General features: G+C 43.4%; 1 protein-coding gene across 2 annotated transcripts in view; it reads right to left on the bottom strand.

Annotated features, from left to right (window-relative positions):
* rab2a (RAB2A, member RAS oncogene family) overlaps positions 1–12,501 on the bottom strand; it is a 94,042-nt gene extending 81,541 nt beyond the window's left edge. For both annotated transcript variants that reach the window (XM_038809442.1, XM_038809443.1), the window contains exon 1: positions 12,348–12,501. In XM_038809442.1, coding sequence (XP_038665370.1) covers positions 12,348–12,393 — 46 coding nt within the window. In that variant the 5' untranslated portion in view covers positions 12,394–12,501. The remainder of the gene's footprint in view (positions 1–12,347) is intronic.
* Between the last annotated feature and the right edge of the window lie 1,265 nt (positions 12,502–13,766).

Below are 13,766 nucleotides of genomic sequence, written 5' to 3'. Positions count from 1 at the left end.
TAAATTCTTTAAAGGGAACTACAACCTCAGTGGAACGAAAGCGTTTTACTGCGCAAGTATTTTAAGCATAGATGGGTAAATTGGAAAACATTTTAACTCCCTCACGTCACAGGTGCTGCCAGACCGGCTGGGTTTATCCAGCACTGTTTTTATTCCAGATTTTCAGCACCCACAGTATTTTGCTTTTATTCACATGTAGCCACTATTTTAATGTTGGGAACTGCAGCATTTAATTTACACACAGCAAGGACCCACACACAGCAAGGACCCACAAGAGAACAATGAAATAAACAACTAGGTAATTAGTTTGTGATGTTCATGGGAGGTATATGTTAAGACAGAAAACTGAAGACGCAATTTCACATTCACACGAGGGTAGCTAGGAAGGTTTAAAACAATGTGAAAAATGCCACATCAGTACCTCAATACTATATAAAATGTCAATTTGAATTATTGCTTAAATCTTGAGTAGGGTTTGAATCCATAATCTTTTGACTCAGATATTAGTGCTGCAAGTTGACAATTCTCTCAAACAAAGTATTTCTTTATTTACCATGCATAAAGGAAACAGTCCAGGACACCAAACATACTGGCTGCTCTGCCCAAGTCATCTGATCATGGGCTACAACTCCATTTTCCCCATTTGCTCCCGATGTCCCTCTAATCCCAGAGAGAGACACCAAAACCCTATCCCAGCCTTAAATAAATTCAACAGTGCAGCATCCACAACTCTGGAGTTGAGAACTCCAAAGATTCTCAACCCTTTGGAAGGAATTTCTCATACCAATTCAAAATAATTGACCCCTCATTCCCAACCAGTGGAAATATCTCCACATTCACCCCATCAAGCTTCACAACTTTGTAGATTTCAATGAGATCACATTCTTCTAAACTAGAATACAAGATCAATTTGCTCAGTCTCCCAAGTTAGTGAATCTTTACTATACTGCCTTCAATGCAAGTATATCCTTCCTTAAATGATGACCCAAACTGTAGTATTCAAAATGCAGTCTCACCAAAACATTGTACAACTGGAGCAAGAATTCTTTGTGCATTCCAACACATTTGTAATAAAGGTCAAACATGCAATTGGCCTTCCTCATTGCATGCTGCACCTGCATGCAACCTTTCTTCATCCTTGTACCAGCACACCAAGTTTCCTCTGAACATCAAGTTTCTCACCCGTGAAAAAAAAAGATTAATTTCTCCATATAACCAAACAGAATAACTTCACACTTGCCTTTATTGTACTGTCATCTTGCTGCCTACTCACCACTTTGCAACCTCTGTATCCTCCCCACCACTTAGCTTTTCACCCAGCTTGGCATCATCAGCCAACTTAAAATAAGTTAACTCTCCGTTTCTCTCCAAGTTATTCATATGTCATAATTAGCTGAGGTTCCAGCACTGATTCTTGCGACACTCCATTAGTCGCTGCTTGCCATGTTGAACAAACCTTGCTTATGTCCGCTGTTTTCTATCCATCAATCCTTTATCATGGTTGAACAACAAATTATAGGAGCATGTAAAGAATAGAGCAGTAACTATGGGTGACTTTAATCTTCACGTTGATTGGGTTGATCAAGTCGGAAGAGGAGCTATGACAACAAATGCACAAGTGCATTAGGGATGATTCCCTAGACTAGAGCACCAAGTCATGGAGCCAACCACGAAACAGGCCATCGTGGATCTGGTAATGGGTAATGAGGTAGGTTCAATAAATTACCTTAGAATAAAAGATACCCCTAGGAAGTAGTGTTTATAACATGAAGGAATTTAATATTCAGCTTGAGAGAAACTTGGGTCAGAAACAACTGTGTTTAACTTAAATGAAAGGAATTACAACGAAATTGAGAATAGAGCTGGCTAAAGTTGATTGGGCGAGTAGATTAACAGGAAAGACAGTAACCAAGCAGTGGCAGACATTTAAGGAGGTAATTTGAAACTCTCAGCAAAAATATATCCCAGTGAAGAGGAAGATTCTAAGAAAGGCATAAACCATCAACCATGAGTAACCAAGGTCGTGGAGCATGAAATTGAAAGATAAAGCATACAACGAGACAAAAGTCAGTGAGTCATGAAGATCGGGATAAATTCAGAATCCAGCAAGGAGGACTAAAAAGATAGAGGGATGAGGGCAAACTAGCAAGGAATATGAAAACTGACAATAAGAACTTCTTTAAATATATATAAATTGAAGAGAGGGGGGGTGGGGGGGTCAAATAAGCCTGAGAAAATGAATCTGGAGAGGTAGTTATTGGGAACAAGGAAATGGCAGACGAGTTGCATCAGTTTTTATGGTGGAACATACTTCAAACATCCCATTAATACTAAACAATATGGGGAGGGATTAAATAGCATCACTAGAGAAGTAGTATTAGACAAACTAATGGGGCTCAAAGCAATGAGTCCCCTGGCCCTAATGGCTTGCATCCTAGAATCCTAAAAGAGATAGTGGTCGTATTGCTTGCAATTTTCTAAAAATCCTTGGATTCAGGAGAAGTATCAGAGGATTGGGAAACTGTCAATGTGACACCCCTTTTCAAAAAAGGCAACAAGTATAGGCCAATTAGCTAACACCTATTGTTGGAAAAATCTTGGAATCAGTTAACAGCCACACATTTGGAAAATATCAAGCAGTGGTCAGCATGGATTCATGAAAGAGAACATAGCATCCGACTAATTTATTAAGAGTTGAGAAAATCTCAACTAGTGGATCGAGGGGGCCTCTATCTGGACTTCAAGAAGGTACTCAACAAGATACCTGAAAAGGTCAAGTCATAAGAGGAGAAGAGCCCATGGTATTGGAGGTACTTTATTGGCATGGTTAGAGAATTGGCTAATGGGAAAGGAGGCTCTTTATCAGATTGGCAACCCATAACTACAGAGGTTCCACAGGGATCAGTGCTGGGACCACAAATATTTACAATATATATCAACTCTGGAGGAAGGAAGTGAATGCACTGTAGCCAAATTTGCAGATGACAAAAATACATGAGATACTGTTGGCAAAGCAATATTGCTACAGTAAGTGTGCGAAAAGTTGGCAAATGGAGTATAATATGGGAAAATGTAAAGTTGTTCATTTTAAAAGGGAGGACAAAGAACAATATTATTTAAATGGGAAAAACTGCAGAAAACTGCAGCACAAAGGCACTGGGGGGCACTTGTGCACAAACCAAAGGTAGCACACAGGTGCAGAAGGTAATCTGGAATGCTAAAGGAATGTTGGAACACAAGGGTTACAGGGAAAGGGCAGGAAAGTGGGTGCAAGGAATGTCAGATCAGTAATGATCCTACGGAATGGCAGAGCAAGCCGGAGGGGCTGAACCATCCATTCCAGTTCCAATTTCTAATGGTCTTAATATATTACTGCCAATTCTATGAGCCCATATTAACTTATTAACCCTGTGAGCAGCACTTCACCTGTTGCCTTTTGGAAATCCCAGGATACTACATCTATTGGCTCCCCTTTATCGACCCTACTAGTTACACCATCAAAAGATTGATTAACAGGAATGCCCCGAGTAAAACCATGCTGACTTGTTCTAATCATACTTGTGCTTTTTGAAGTGCATTGTTAAGACTTCCTAACTGGCAATAGCTCACAGCTTTCTTTCCTCAGAAGGCATTTTTGCTAAATTTGCCAACTTCCAATCTAACGGGACCATTCCGAAATCTGATTTTGGAAAAGTGGACGTGCTAGTTAATCCCTTGGAATCCTAGGTTGAAGGCCATCAGGTCCAAGGGATTTGTCAGATTTTCTTCCTTGTGTTTCCCCAATACTTTACCTCTACTGATATTAATTGCCTTAATTTTCTCACTTTAGCCCCTAGGCTATTAACAATTTCTCAAATGAAACCTATTGTGAACACCAACAAAATACTTGTACAACGCCTCTACTATTTCCTTGTTCCCCATATAAATAATAAAAGGAAATTACTGCAGATGCTGGAATCTGAAATCAAAGAGAAATTGCAGGAAAATCTTAGCAGGTCTGGCAGCATCTGGGGAGAGAAACAGCTAATGTTTCAAGTCCAGGTGACCCTTTGTCAAAGCCCAAAGGGTCATCTGGACTCAAAATATCAACTCTTCTCTCCCTACAGATGTTGCCAGATCTGCTGAGATTTTCCAGCATTTTCTCTTTGGGTCCTTGTTCCTCATGCCTGTGTTAAGCGACCAACATTTTCTTCATGTATTCTTTTCCTTTTTATATATTAATAAAAGCTCACAATCTGGTTTCATATTTCTGACTAGCGTACTCTTTCCTTCATCATTTTTTAATGTTAAAGACAGCCTGTTTCTAAACAATCCCAATCCTTAGACTTTAAAGAATCATAAGAAACGTTACAGCACGAAGGAGGCCATTCAGCCCATCTTGTCCATGCCAGCCCATGGACACCTAGATGCCCTTTCTAATCCCACCTTCCCGTACCTGGTCCATAACCCTGTAGTTTAGAGCACTTCAGATTCAGCTACTTTTTAAAGCGAGAGTTTAGGGTCTCTGCCTCCACCACCAATCAGGCAGCAAATTAGAGACACCCACTACCCTCTGCGTAAAACAAGTCTTTCTTCATGACCCCTCTACCACTTTGTATTCCCCTGGTTTTAGAACTCTTCACCAAGGCAAGCAATTTTATCCTGTCCACCCCATCTCTTCCCCTCTAATTTTGTGCACCTCAATTAAATCAGCCCTCAGCCTTCTTTGTCCAAAGGAAAATAAACCCAACCTATCCAATCTCCCCTCCAAGCTACACTTTTGTAGCCCTAGCAACATCTTGTAAACCTTCTCTGCACTCTCTCCAGAACAATTACATCCTTCCTGTAATGTTGTGACCAGAACTATGTGGCGGGTGTTATCTCTTGCCCTTTTGTCGTTGGGTGCTCTTTTGTTTTTGTTTTTTTTCTGGTTTGTAGTTGCTTTTGAAGTTGGGTGGGAATTGTTCTTGGGGTGTTACCGCGGTTGTCTTGTTAATAGAGTTGAGCTGTTTATATTTTGTAAAAATTTCAATAAAAAATTATTTTTTTTAAAAATGTTGTGACCAGAACTGCACACAATATCCCAGTTGTGGCCTCACCGGTGTTTTATACAATTTCAACATTATATCCTTACTTTTATATTCTATACCTCTGCCAACGAAGGAGAACATCTCCATTTAAAGTATCTCCTTTTAATCTATTATCCTTAACTTCCTGAGTGAGCCATAGATGGGTTCTTGCTGAATGGAATGTATTTTTGTTGTACGTTAAATTGTTTCTTTAAATGTTTCCACCTCCATACCTGTCTATTTACCCAATTAACCTTCGCCAGTTCTCCACTCAAGGGACTCTTGCATTTTATCTAATGTTGAATTATTGTACTTGGTAGGTCTCCACATGTAGCAACAATGTGAACAATTTCTAATTTCAATAGTGTCTTAAATCCAGTTATTGGAAAAGACATTTAAGCTGCCGTGCATTAATTTTAATTATTTGAGCAAAATACCTTACTGACTTGGTCCACCCGAGTGCTGCATACTGACTAGTTATCAGCTTCACCTGCTCAGTGTCTGAGATCCCCTCAATTCTTAATCCAGATAAACAGGATTTCCTGCTTTGCAAGCAGAAGAGATCAGATCTAGCTTCCATTTTTGTATACTCCCAAAAGGTTAAATCTAGGAAATGTTGAATTAGGCTGGGGTGGCACAGTGGTTAGCACTGCTGCCTACAGTGCAGCGGTCCTGGGCTTGATCCCGGCCCTCTGACTGGAGTCACCGTCTGAGTAGAGTTTGCACATTCCTCCGCATGTCTGTGTGGGTTTCACCCCCACAACCCAAAGATGCGCAGGTTAGGTGGATTGGCCATGCTAAATTGCCCCTTAATTGAAAAACAACAATTGGGTACTCAATTTTTTAAATTTTGAATTAGGTCCGGCTTTGGAGTGGGGAGGCAGATGGAGAGGGAAGAACAATCTCTGCTGCATTTACACAATTACTTTGTTAAACCATACGTTATAAAAGCAGAGCAAGAGCAAAGGAGGCCATTCTGCATGTCCCATCTTCAGGCTACCAATGGAGTACTTTTGAAATGTAGCTACTGCTGTAAAGCTGGAAAATGCAGCAACCAATTTACACACAAGCTCCCAGACAGCAATAATGAGCAGATGGTTAGGTCAGTTTTAGTGATGTTGTCTGAGAAATATTAGCCAAGGACACAAAGAAAATGTTTCTCTTCAAAACAGTCCACCCAAGAAGGCAGAGAGGACTTTAGTTGAACATCTTAACTGAAAGATGACACCACCTCTTTTATTCCTGACATACCTAAAGCTTTCTATAGGTATGTCAGGAATAAAAGAATGTCTAAGGTAAGAGTAGGGCCAGTCAAGGACAGTAGTGGGAAGTTGTGCGTAGAGTCCAAGGAGATAGGAGAGGTGCTAAAATGAGTATTTTTCGTCAGTATTCACACAGGAAAAAGACAAAGTTGTCGAGGAGAATACTGAGATACAGGCTACTAGACTAGAAGGGCTTGAGGTTCATAAGGAGGTGGTGTTAGCGATTCTGGAAAGTGTGAAAATAGATAAGTCCCCTGGGCCGGATGGGATTTATCCTAGGATTCTCTGGGAAGCTAGGGAGGAGATTGCTGAGGCTCTGATCTTTAAGGCAAATGGAATTTTGTCCTTCATTGCTAGAGGGATGGAGTTTAAGACTAGGGAAGTTATGTTGCAATTGTATAAGGTGTTAGTGAGGCCACACCTGGAGTATTGTGTTCAGTTTTGGTCTCCTTACTTGAGAAAGAATGTACTGGCACTGGATGGTGTGCAGAGGAGATTCACTAGGTTAATCCCAGAGCTGAAGGGGTTGGATTATGAGGAGAGGTTGAGTAGACTGGGACTGTACTCGTTGGAATTTAGAAGGATGAGGGGAGATCTTATAGAAACATTTAAAATTATGAAGGGAATAGATTGGATAGATGCAGGCAGGTTGTTTCCACTGGCGGGTGAAAGCAGAACTAGGGGACATAGCCTCAAAATAAGGGGAAGTAGATTTAGGACTGAGTTTAGGAGGAACTTCTTCACCCAAAGGGTTGTGAATCTATGGAATTCCTTGCCCAGTGAAGCAGTTGAGGCTCCTTCATTAAATGTTTTTAAAGTAAAGATAGATAGTTTTTGAAGAATAAAGGGATTAAGGGTTATGGTGTTCGGGCCAGAAAGTGGAGCTGAGTCCACAAAAGATCAGCCATGATCTAATTGAATGGCGGAGCAGGCTCGAGGGGCCAGATGGCCTACTCCTGCTCCTAGTTCTTATGTTCTTAAGTCATCTTTGTCTACAGGAATAGTGCCAGAGGACTGGAGGATAGCAAATTTTGTCCCCTTGTACAAGAAGGGGAGTAGAGATAACCCTGGTAACTATAGACCAGTGAGCCTTACTTCTGTTGTGGGAAAAGTCTTGGAAAGGTTTATAAGAGATAGGATGTATAATCATCTGGAAAGGAATAATTTGATTAGAGATAGTCAACATGGTTTTGTGAAGGGTAGGTCGTGCCTCACAAACCTTATTGAGTTCTTCGAGAAGGAGACCAAACAGATGGATGAGGGTAAAGCAGTTGATGTGGTGTATATGGATGTCAGTAAAGCGTTTGATAAGGTTCCCCACGGTAGGCTATTGCAGAAAATACAGAGGCATGGGATTCAGGGTGATTTAGCAGTTTGGATCAGAAATTGACTAGCTGATAGAAGACAAAGAGTGGTGGTTGATGGGAAATGCTCTGACTGGTGTCCAGTTACTAGTGGTGTGCCACAAGGATCTGTTTTGGGGCCGTTGCTGTTTGTCATTTTTATAAATGACCTGGAGGAGGGCGTAGAAGGATGGGTGAGTAAATTTGCAGATGACACTAAAGTCGGTGGAGTTGTGGACAGTGCAGAAGGATGTTACAAGTTACAGAGGGACATAGATAAGCTGCAGAGCTGGGCTGACAGGTGGCAAATGGAGTTTAATGCAGAAAAGTGTGAGGTGATTCATTTTGGAAGGAATAACAGAAAGGCAGAGTACTGGGCTAATGATAAGATTCTTGGTAGTGTGGACGAGCAGAGAGATCTCGGTGTCCATGTCCATAAATCCCTGAAAGTTGCCACCAAGGTTGAGAGGGATGTTAAGAAGGCGTACGGTGTGTTAGCTTTTATTGGTAGAGGAATTGAGTTTCGGAGCCATGAGGTCATGTTGCAGTTGTACAAAACTCTGGTGCGGCCGCATTTGGAGTATTGTGCGCAGTTCTGGTCGCCACATTATAGGAAGGATGTGGAAGCATTGGAAAGGGTACAGAGGAGATTTACAAGAATGTTGCATGGTATGGAGGGAAGTTCTTATGAGGAAAGGCTGAAGGACTTGAGGCTGTTTTCGTTAGAGAGAAGGTTAAGAGGGGACTTAATTGAGGCATACAAGATGATCAGAGGATTAGATAGGGTGGACATAGAGAGCCTTTTTCCTCGGATGGTGATGTCCAGCACGAGGGGACATAGCTTTAAATTGACGGGAGATAGATATCGGACAGATGTCAGGGGTAGGTTCTTTACTCAGAGTAGTAAGGGCGTGGAATGCCCTGCCTGCAACAGTAGTGGACTCGCTAACATTAAACGCATTCAAATGGTCATTGGATAGGCATATGGACGATAAAGGAATAGTGTAGAGGGACTTTAGAAGCGTTTCACAGGACGGTGCAACATCGTGGGCCGAAGGGCCTGTACTGCGCTGTAATGTTCTATTCCGGCGCCTGTTCGGATTCAATTCTCTGGATTAGGTTTGAACACTGTTAGGGTGGCACATTAGCAGTGGTTAGCACTATTGCTTCACAGCACCAGGGACCCAGGTTCAATTCCTGGCTTGAATTGTTGTCTATGTGGAGTCTGTACGTTCTCCCTGCATCTGTTTGCGTTTCCTCCCACAACTCCCTAAAACACACTTGTTAGGTGAATTGGAGATTCTGAATTCTCCCTCGGTGTACCCAAACAGACACCGTAGGGTGGCGACTAGGGGTTTTCACAGTAACTTCATTGCAGTGTTAATGTAAACCTACTTGTGACACTAATAAAGATTATTATTATGAACACATTCCTTTGAATCAGGCAAAAATTGCCACTCAAAGTAAAAGAGTAAGCAAATCAGCTTAGTTTCAAAACACAATTTAAAATTTTCAAATTCACAAACAATCTGAAGTGATCCAAGTTTCCTTGTGCCAGATAAATTAACACTTATTAAACACCGGACAACACAATGAGTCTCCATTATACTCTTGGAGAGTGTCTTGCTGTCAATTACCAAATTAGTTATATTTTCAGTAACTACGCTGCTCACAGGAGCAGGTTGGTTATCCTGCAAGTGTAGTTTATCAATCTTATTTCTACCTAACAACTTGGCATATTTGCCTAGGGCAACTTAATAAGCATCACTTATTTGGAGTCTTGATTGCAACCATTTTGTTCCCACTGAAAACTATCTTTTTCAATTGCACACTTAACTAGTTGGATTAAGCTAGCAGAAAAACTGCCTCATTGGTCAGTTTCTGGCCTGCCTAGTTGGAACTCCCAGCATTAGATTTTGCTATTACACAGATCTAGCAGCACAATTGCAGCATTTCAGTATTTGCCAAATTAATTCCTTGGGAAAGGTGATGGTCAGGTGTATGGAGTCTGTCAAGAAGTATACGAGCATAAATGAAACAGCACAGGTTCAGTGCTGATGCAGAAATGAAAAGGTCCCAACATAAACTCCTCGACTGGAACATGATAAATCACCTTCTGGGGTCAAAATCTTTTTAGTTAGGGCAGCACAGTGGAGTAATGGTTAGCACTGCTGCCTCATGGCGCTGAGGGCCTGGGTTCGATTCCAGCCCCGACTCAGTCAGTGTGGAGTTTGCACATTCTTCATGTGTCTGCATGGGTCTCACTCCCAACAATTCCAGCTACTTAATTGCTTTACCAAGGTACTTTACAAATAAGAAAGCTGTTTAACTATGTTTCTCACTCTCCATATTAATGAACAGGAGGAATGACCTCTAAGCATTGCCTTTGTTTCCTCCCAATGTTTTTCATCTCAATCAGGCTCAATTTTGTTGGAATGGTCCTTCACATGGCTAAGAGCACAAAATGAACCGAAGATTTGATGTGCACTTCAAAATTTTCTTCACAATGAGACCTGATTAGTTATCGTCCTGCTGGCCGAGCCTTTAACGTAACATCCCTTCAATTCTTTCAGAATTGCTTGACTGTTAGAGAAACACATGCCCTTAAGCCCATTCCACCATTTAATTAGGTCACGGCTAACGGTCACTTCATCTACCACCTTAGAACAAAAATTACTCACCTGGCCCAGCCAACAATAATTGGAAGAGAGGTGGGCTGAAGTGCTCCAATTTTGAGGTTAGGCCACCTTGTTTTGGACACTTTGCAGAAAAATATAGTTACTATCCATCAGATCCATTAGTTCACCTGTTAACTTATATTTAAAGGAATCATGCCATTGAATGTGACTGATTCTTACAATGTTACTGTCACAAAGGAACATTTTGATTTTTGTTCATTGGCATCTCAAATAATTTTACCTTGTACATTGCAACCATTACCACAGGGACTTTCTCCATTTCACAGCTAGATAACAAATTAAAATCTGGTTGGTGTCAAACAAGACATCAGGTCATACAATCTAAACACTTGTTTCAAGAGGGTACAATCGCAGACAAATGTGCCATTATCAATGCCACCATATGATACAAGTTACAGAACAAACTTTTGAAGACGTAAAATACAAATGCATAGCATGCAGGACTCACCAGCTTCACTAGAGATTCACTAGGTTAATCCCAGAGCTGAAGGGGTTGGATTACAAGGAGGGGTTGAGTAGGCTGGGATTGTACTCATTGGAATTTAGAAGGATGAGGGGTTGGGGGGGAATCTTATAGAAACATATAAAATTATGAAGGGAATAGATAGGATGGATGTAGGTAGGTTGTTTCCACTGGCAGGTGAAAGCAGAACTAGGGGGCATAGCCTCAAAATAAGTAGATTTAGGACTGAGTTTAGGAGGAACTTCTTCACCCAAAGATTTGTGAATCTATGGAATTCCTTGCCCAGTGAAGCAGTTGAGGCTCCTTCATTAAATGTTTTTAAGATAAGGATAGATAGTTTTTTGAAGAATAAAGGGATTAAGGGTTTATGGCGTTCGGCCCAGAAAGTGGAGCCCAGTCCACAAAATATCAGCCATGATCTCATTGAATGTCAGAGCAGGCTCAAGGGGCCAGATGGCCTACTCCTGTTCGAGTTCTTATGTTCAAGAAAAATAAAAAAAACACTGTTACACGCAAAGCAAAAATAAATTGTAGTGAAAGTTGCTTTATTCCTGGCAGATGTTTCTGATAAAGTGGCAACTATGTGTCAATGAGATCAAGCCACCGATGATTACAAAGAATGATGTACCCGGACCTATGTCTTTAAGTTCATTTCTTTAATATACAAACTATCGGCTTTTTATGGTGATGGAAGGGGGGGGGGGGGGGGGGGGGGGGGAGAAAAGAAAGCAATTGAGACACCAATTCTTACAATTGGGCAGAATTTCCTGATATTACAACTGTTAATTTTCTTCCTCCTATCTAAATGTCAATCCCCCAAACGCTTCCGCGCAAAAAAGTCGGTTCTCTCGCAAATTGAAAATCACCCAATGGGTGCGACAGAAATGTTTCACCACAATCTTATCAAATCTGCCTGGCAGTTCACTTCAAAGTGCAGTTGACCCCGATTTTGGTTACATTTTTGAGAATGAAAAATTGACGCCTTCCACTTTTGAAGGCGCCAGATTACTCCATTCATCCCCCTCCCGGTATCAGCATCCTGGGGTAGGAACAGACAGCTGGGCCTAGCGTCATAACACCCACCCGGGCCAGCAGCCAGACTGGGGCTAACGTTAAACTCAGAGCCAAGGCCGCACGCTAAGGCCTGGCTGAAGGTTCGCGCGTTTCTGTTCTTCGCAGAAAGACTGGTTCAGGGTTCAAACCCGGAGACACGGCCGGCTCGGACCCACAATCCCTGTTTGGCCCTCGGGGCCCTGAGCCCAACTCACACTCCAGCTCCGAGGTGGTGGCCTCTCCGCCGGGAAAGGGCAGCAAGAAGAGGCGCTGACGGAAGTCACAGCCTCCCCAGTGCTGGTCACTCGCCTCCTCAGACCAATGCCCCGCACCGAAGGTTGCTGGAGGCGGCACTCGGGAGCAGCTGAGTTGGCAGCAACTGGGCCCAGGCCTCATGTCGCTGCCGGATCCACTCCGGTTCCCTCTGTGCTGCCAACCAGGGGCCAGATGCCAGTTCGGGCCGGAGACTCGGAGCTCACCTGTGTCCCCGATGATGATGTACTTGAAGAGGTAAGCGTACGCCATCCTGAGTCCGCGGACACTGCGCTCTCCAGCCGCCGCCTCAGCAATAACAGCTCCTGCCGACGTCAGCAGCGGAAGTACCAGCACATGAACCGCCGCGCACAGCGCCCCCTGCCGCACCTACAGGAATTATCGCCCCGAACAGCGCCTCCTGCCGCACCTACAGGAATTACCGCCGCACCTACAGGAATTACCGCCACACACAGCGCTCCTGTGGCTCCGACGGGAATTACCGCTACGCACAGCGTCTCCTGCCGCACCACAGGACGTACCGCCCGGAACAACGCCACCTGCCGCACCTACAGGAATTACCACCACACACAGCGCCTCCTGTGACTCCTCCAGGAATTACTGCCGCACACAGCACCTCCTGCAGCACCTGACAAACCTGCAAACAAGGGCAGCAGACGACTGGAGCTCTTTTGGAGCTTCGCTGCTTTAGTTCATGTGTGCTGTTCGTTTGTTTGTGTGTTTTATTATTATTATTTTGTGAGTTGTGAGACCTGCACATTGATATTCATGTGTAGGATTAAGCCAGCATCTGCCTTAGCATGATGCTGGATGTGAAAAGAACCAAGCAAAAGAACATAAAGTAAATAATGGATAAAACAAAAGAAGGGAGTGCTCCTAAAACAACGAGTGGAGCACAACCCAAAAGGAACAAGAAAGGGAACAGAAACTTATCTAAAACCCGTCAAATTAGTGTGTGAAAATCGGGGTCGATAAGACAATCCAACCCCTGCGGTGCCCACCGAGCACGGAAATCTTCCAGTGTGCCCGTGGACACCGCATGCTCCCTCTCCGGCAGACAGTTGGGCCGGACGACCCCCTCGCTCGCCCGCTGCCTGGACCGATAAATGGCTAGTTTGGCCAGGCCCAGGAGCAGGTTCACGAGGAGGTCCTCCGCCTTCCCCACCCCCCGCCACACCGGATGTCCATAGATCAGGAGCGGGGGGTGAAGTGCAAACAAAACCTCAACAACAACTTCGTCAAGAAATCAAAGAGGGAGTGCAGCCTATGACAGACACCATAAACGTGCTCCACAGTCTCCATCAGGCCGCAAAAGGAGCAGGTCTCTGGCAGAGCCGCGAAGTGTTGAATTCGATGGTTGCATGGCACTGCCGTGTGCAACACCCTCCACCCCAGGTTCACATGTTTTATGGGGAGGACGCCTCTATAGAGGGACCCGCAGATGACTGGAAACAGCACCACCTGGAAGTTCCCCTCCAAGCCACACTGTCTGGAAATACTGCCCCTCACAGTACTCCCTGCAGTACTCTCTGGATTTACTGCCCCTCACAGTACGTCCTGCAACACTGTCTGGAAATACTGCCCCTCATAGTACCCCCTGCAGCACTCTCTGGAATTACTGCCCC

The sequence above is a fragment of the Scyliorhinus canicula genome, chromosome 10, assembly GCF_902713615.1.
Source record: "Scyliorhinus canicula chromosome 10, sScyCan1.1, whole genome shotgun sequence".
Lineage (NCBI taxonomy): Eukaryota > Metazoa > Chordata > Chondrichthyes > Carcharhiniformes > Scyliorhinidae > Scyliorhinus > Scyliorhinus canicula.
Note: the sequence above shows the minus strand (reverse complement) of the source record. Positions and strands in the feature narration are given on the sequence as shown.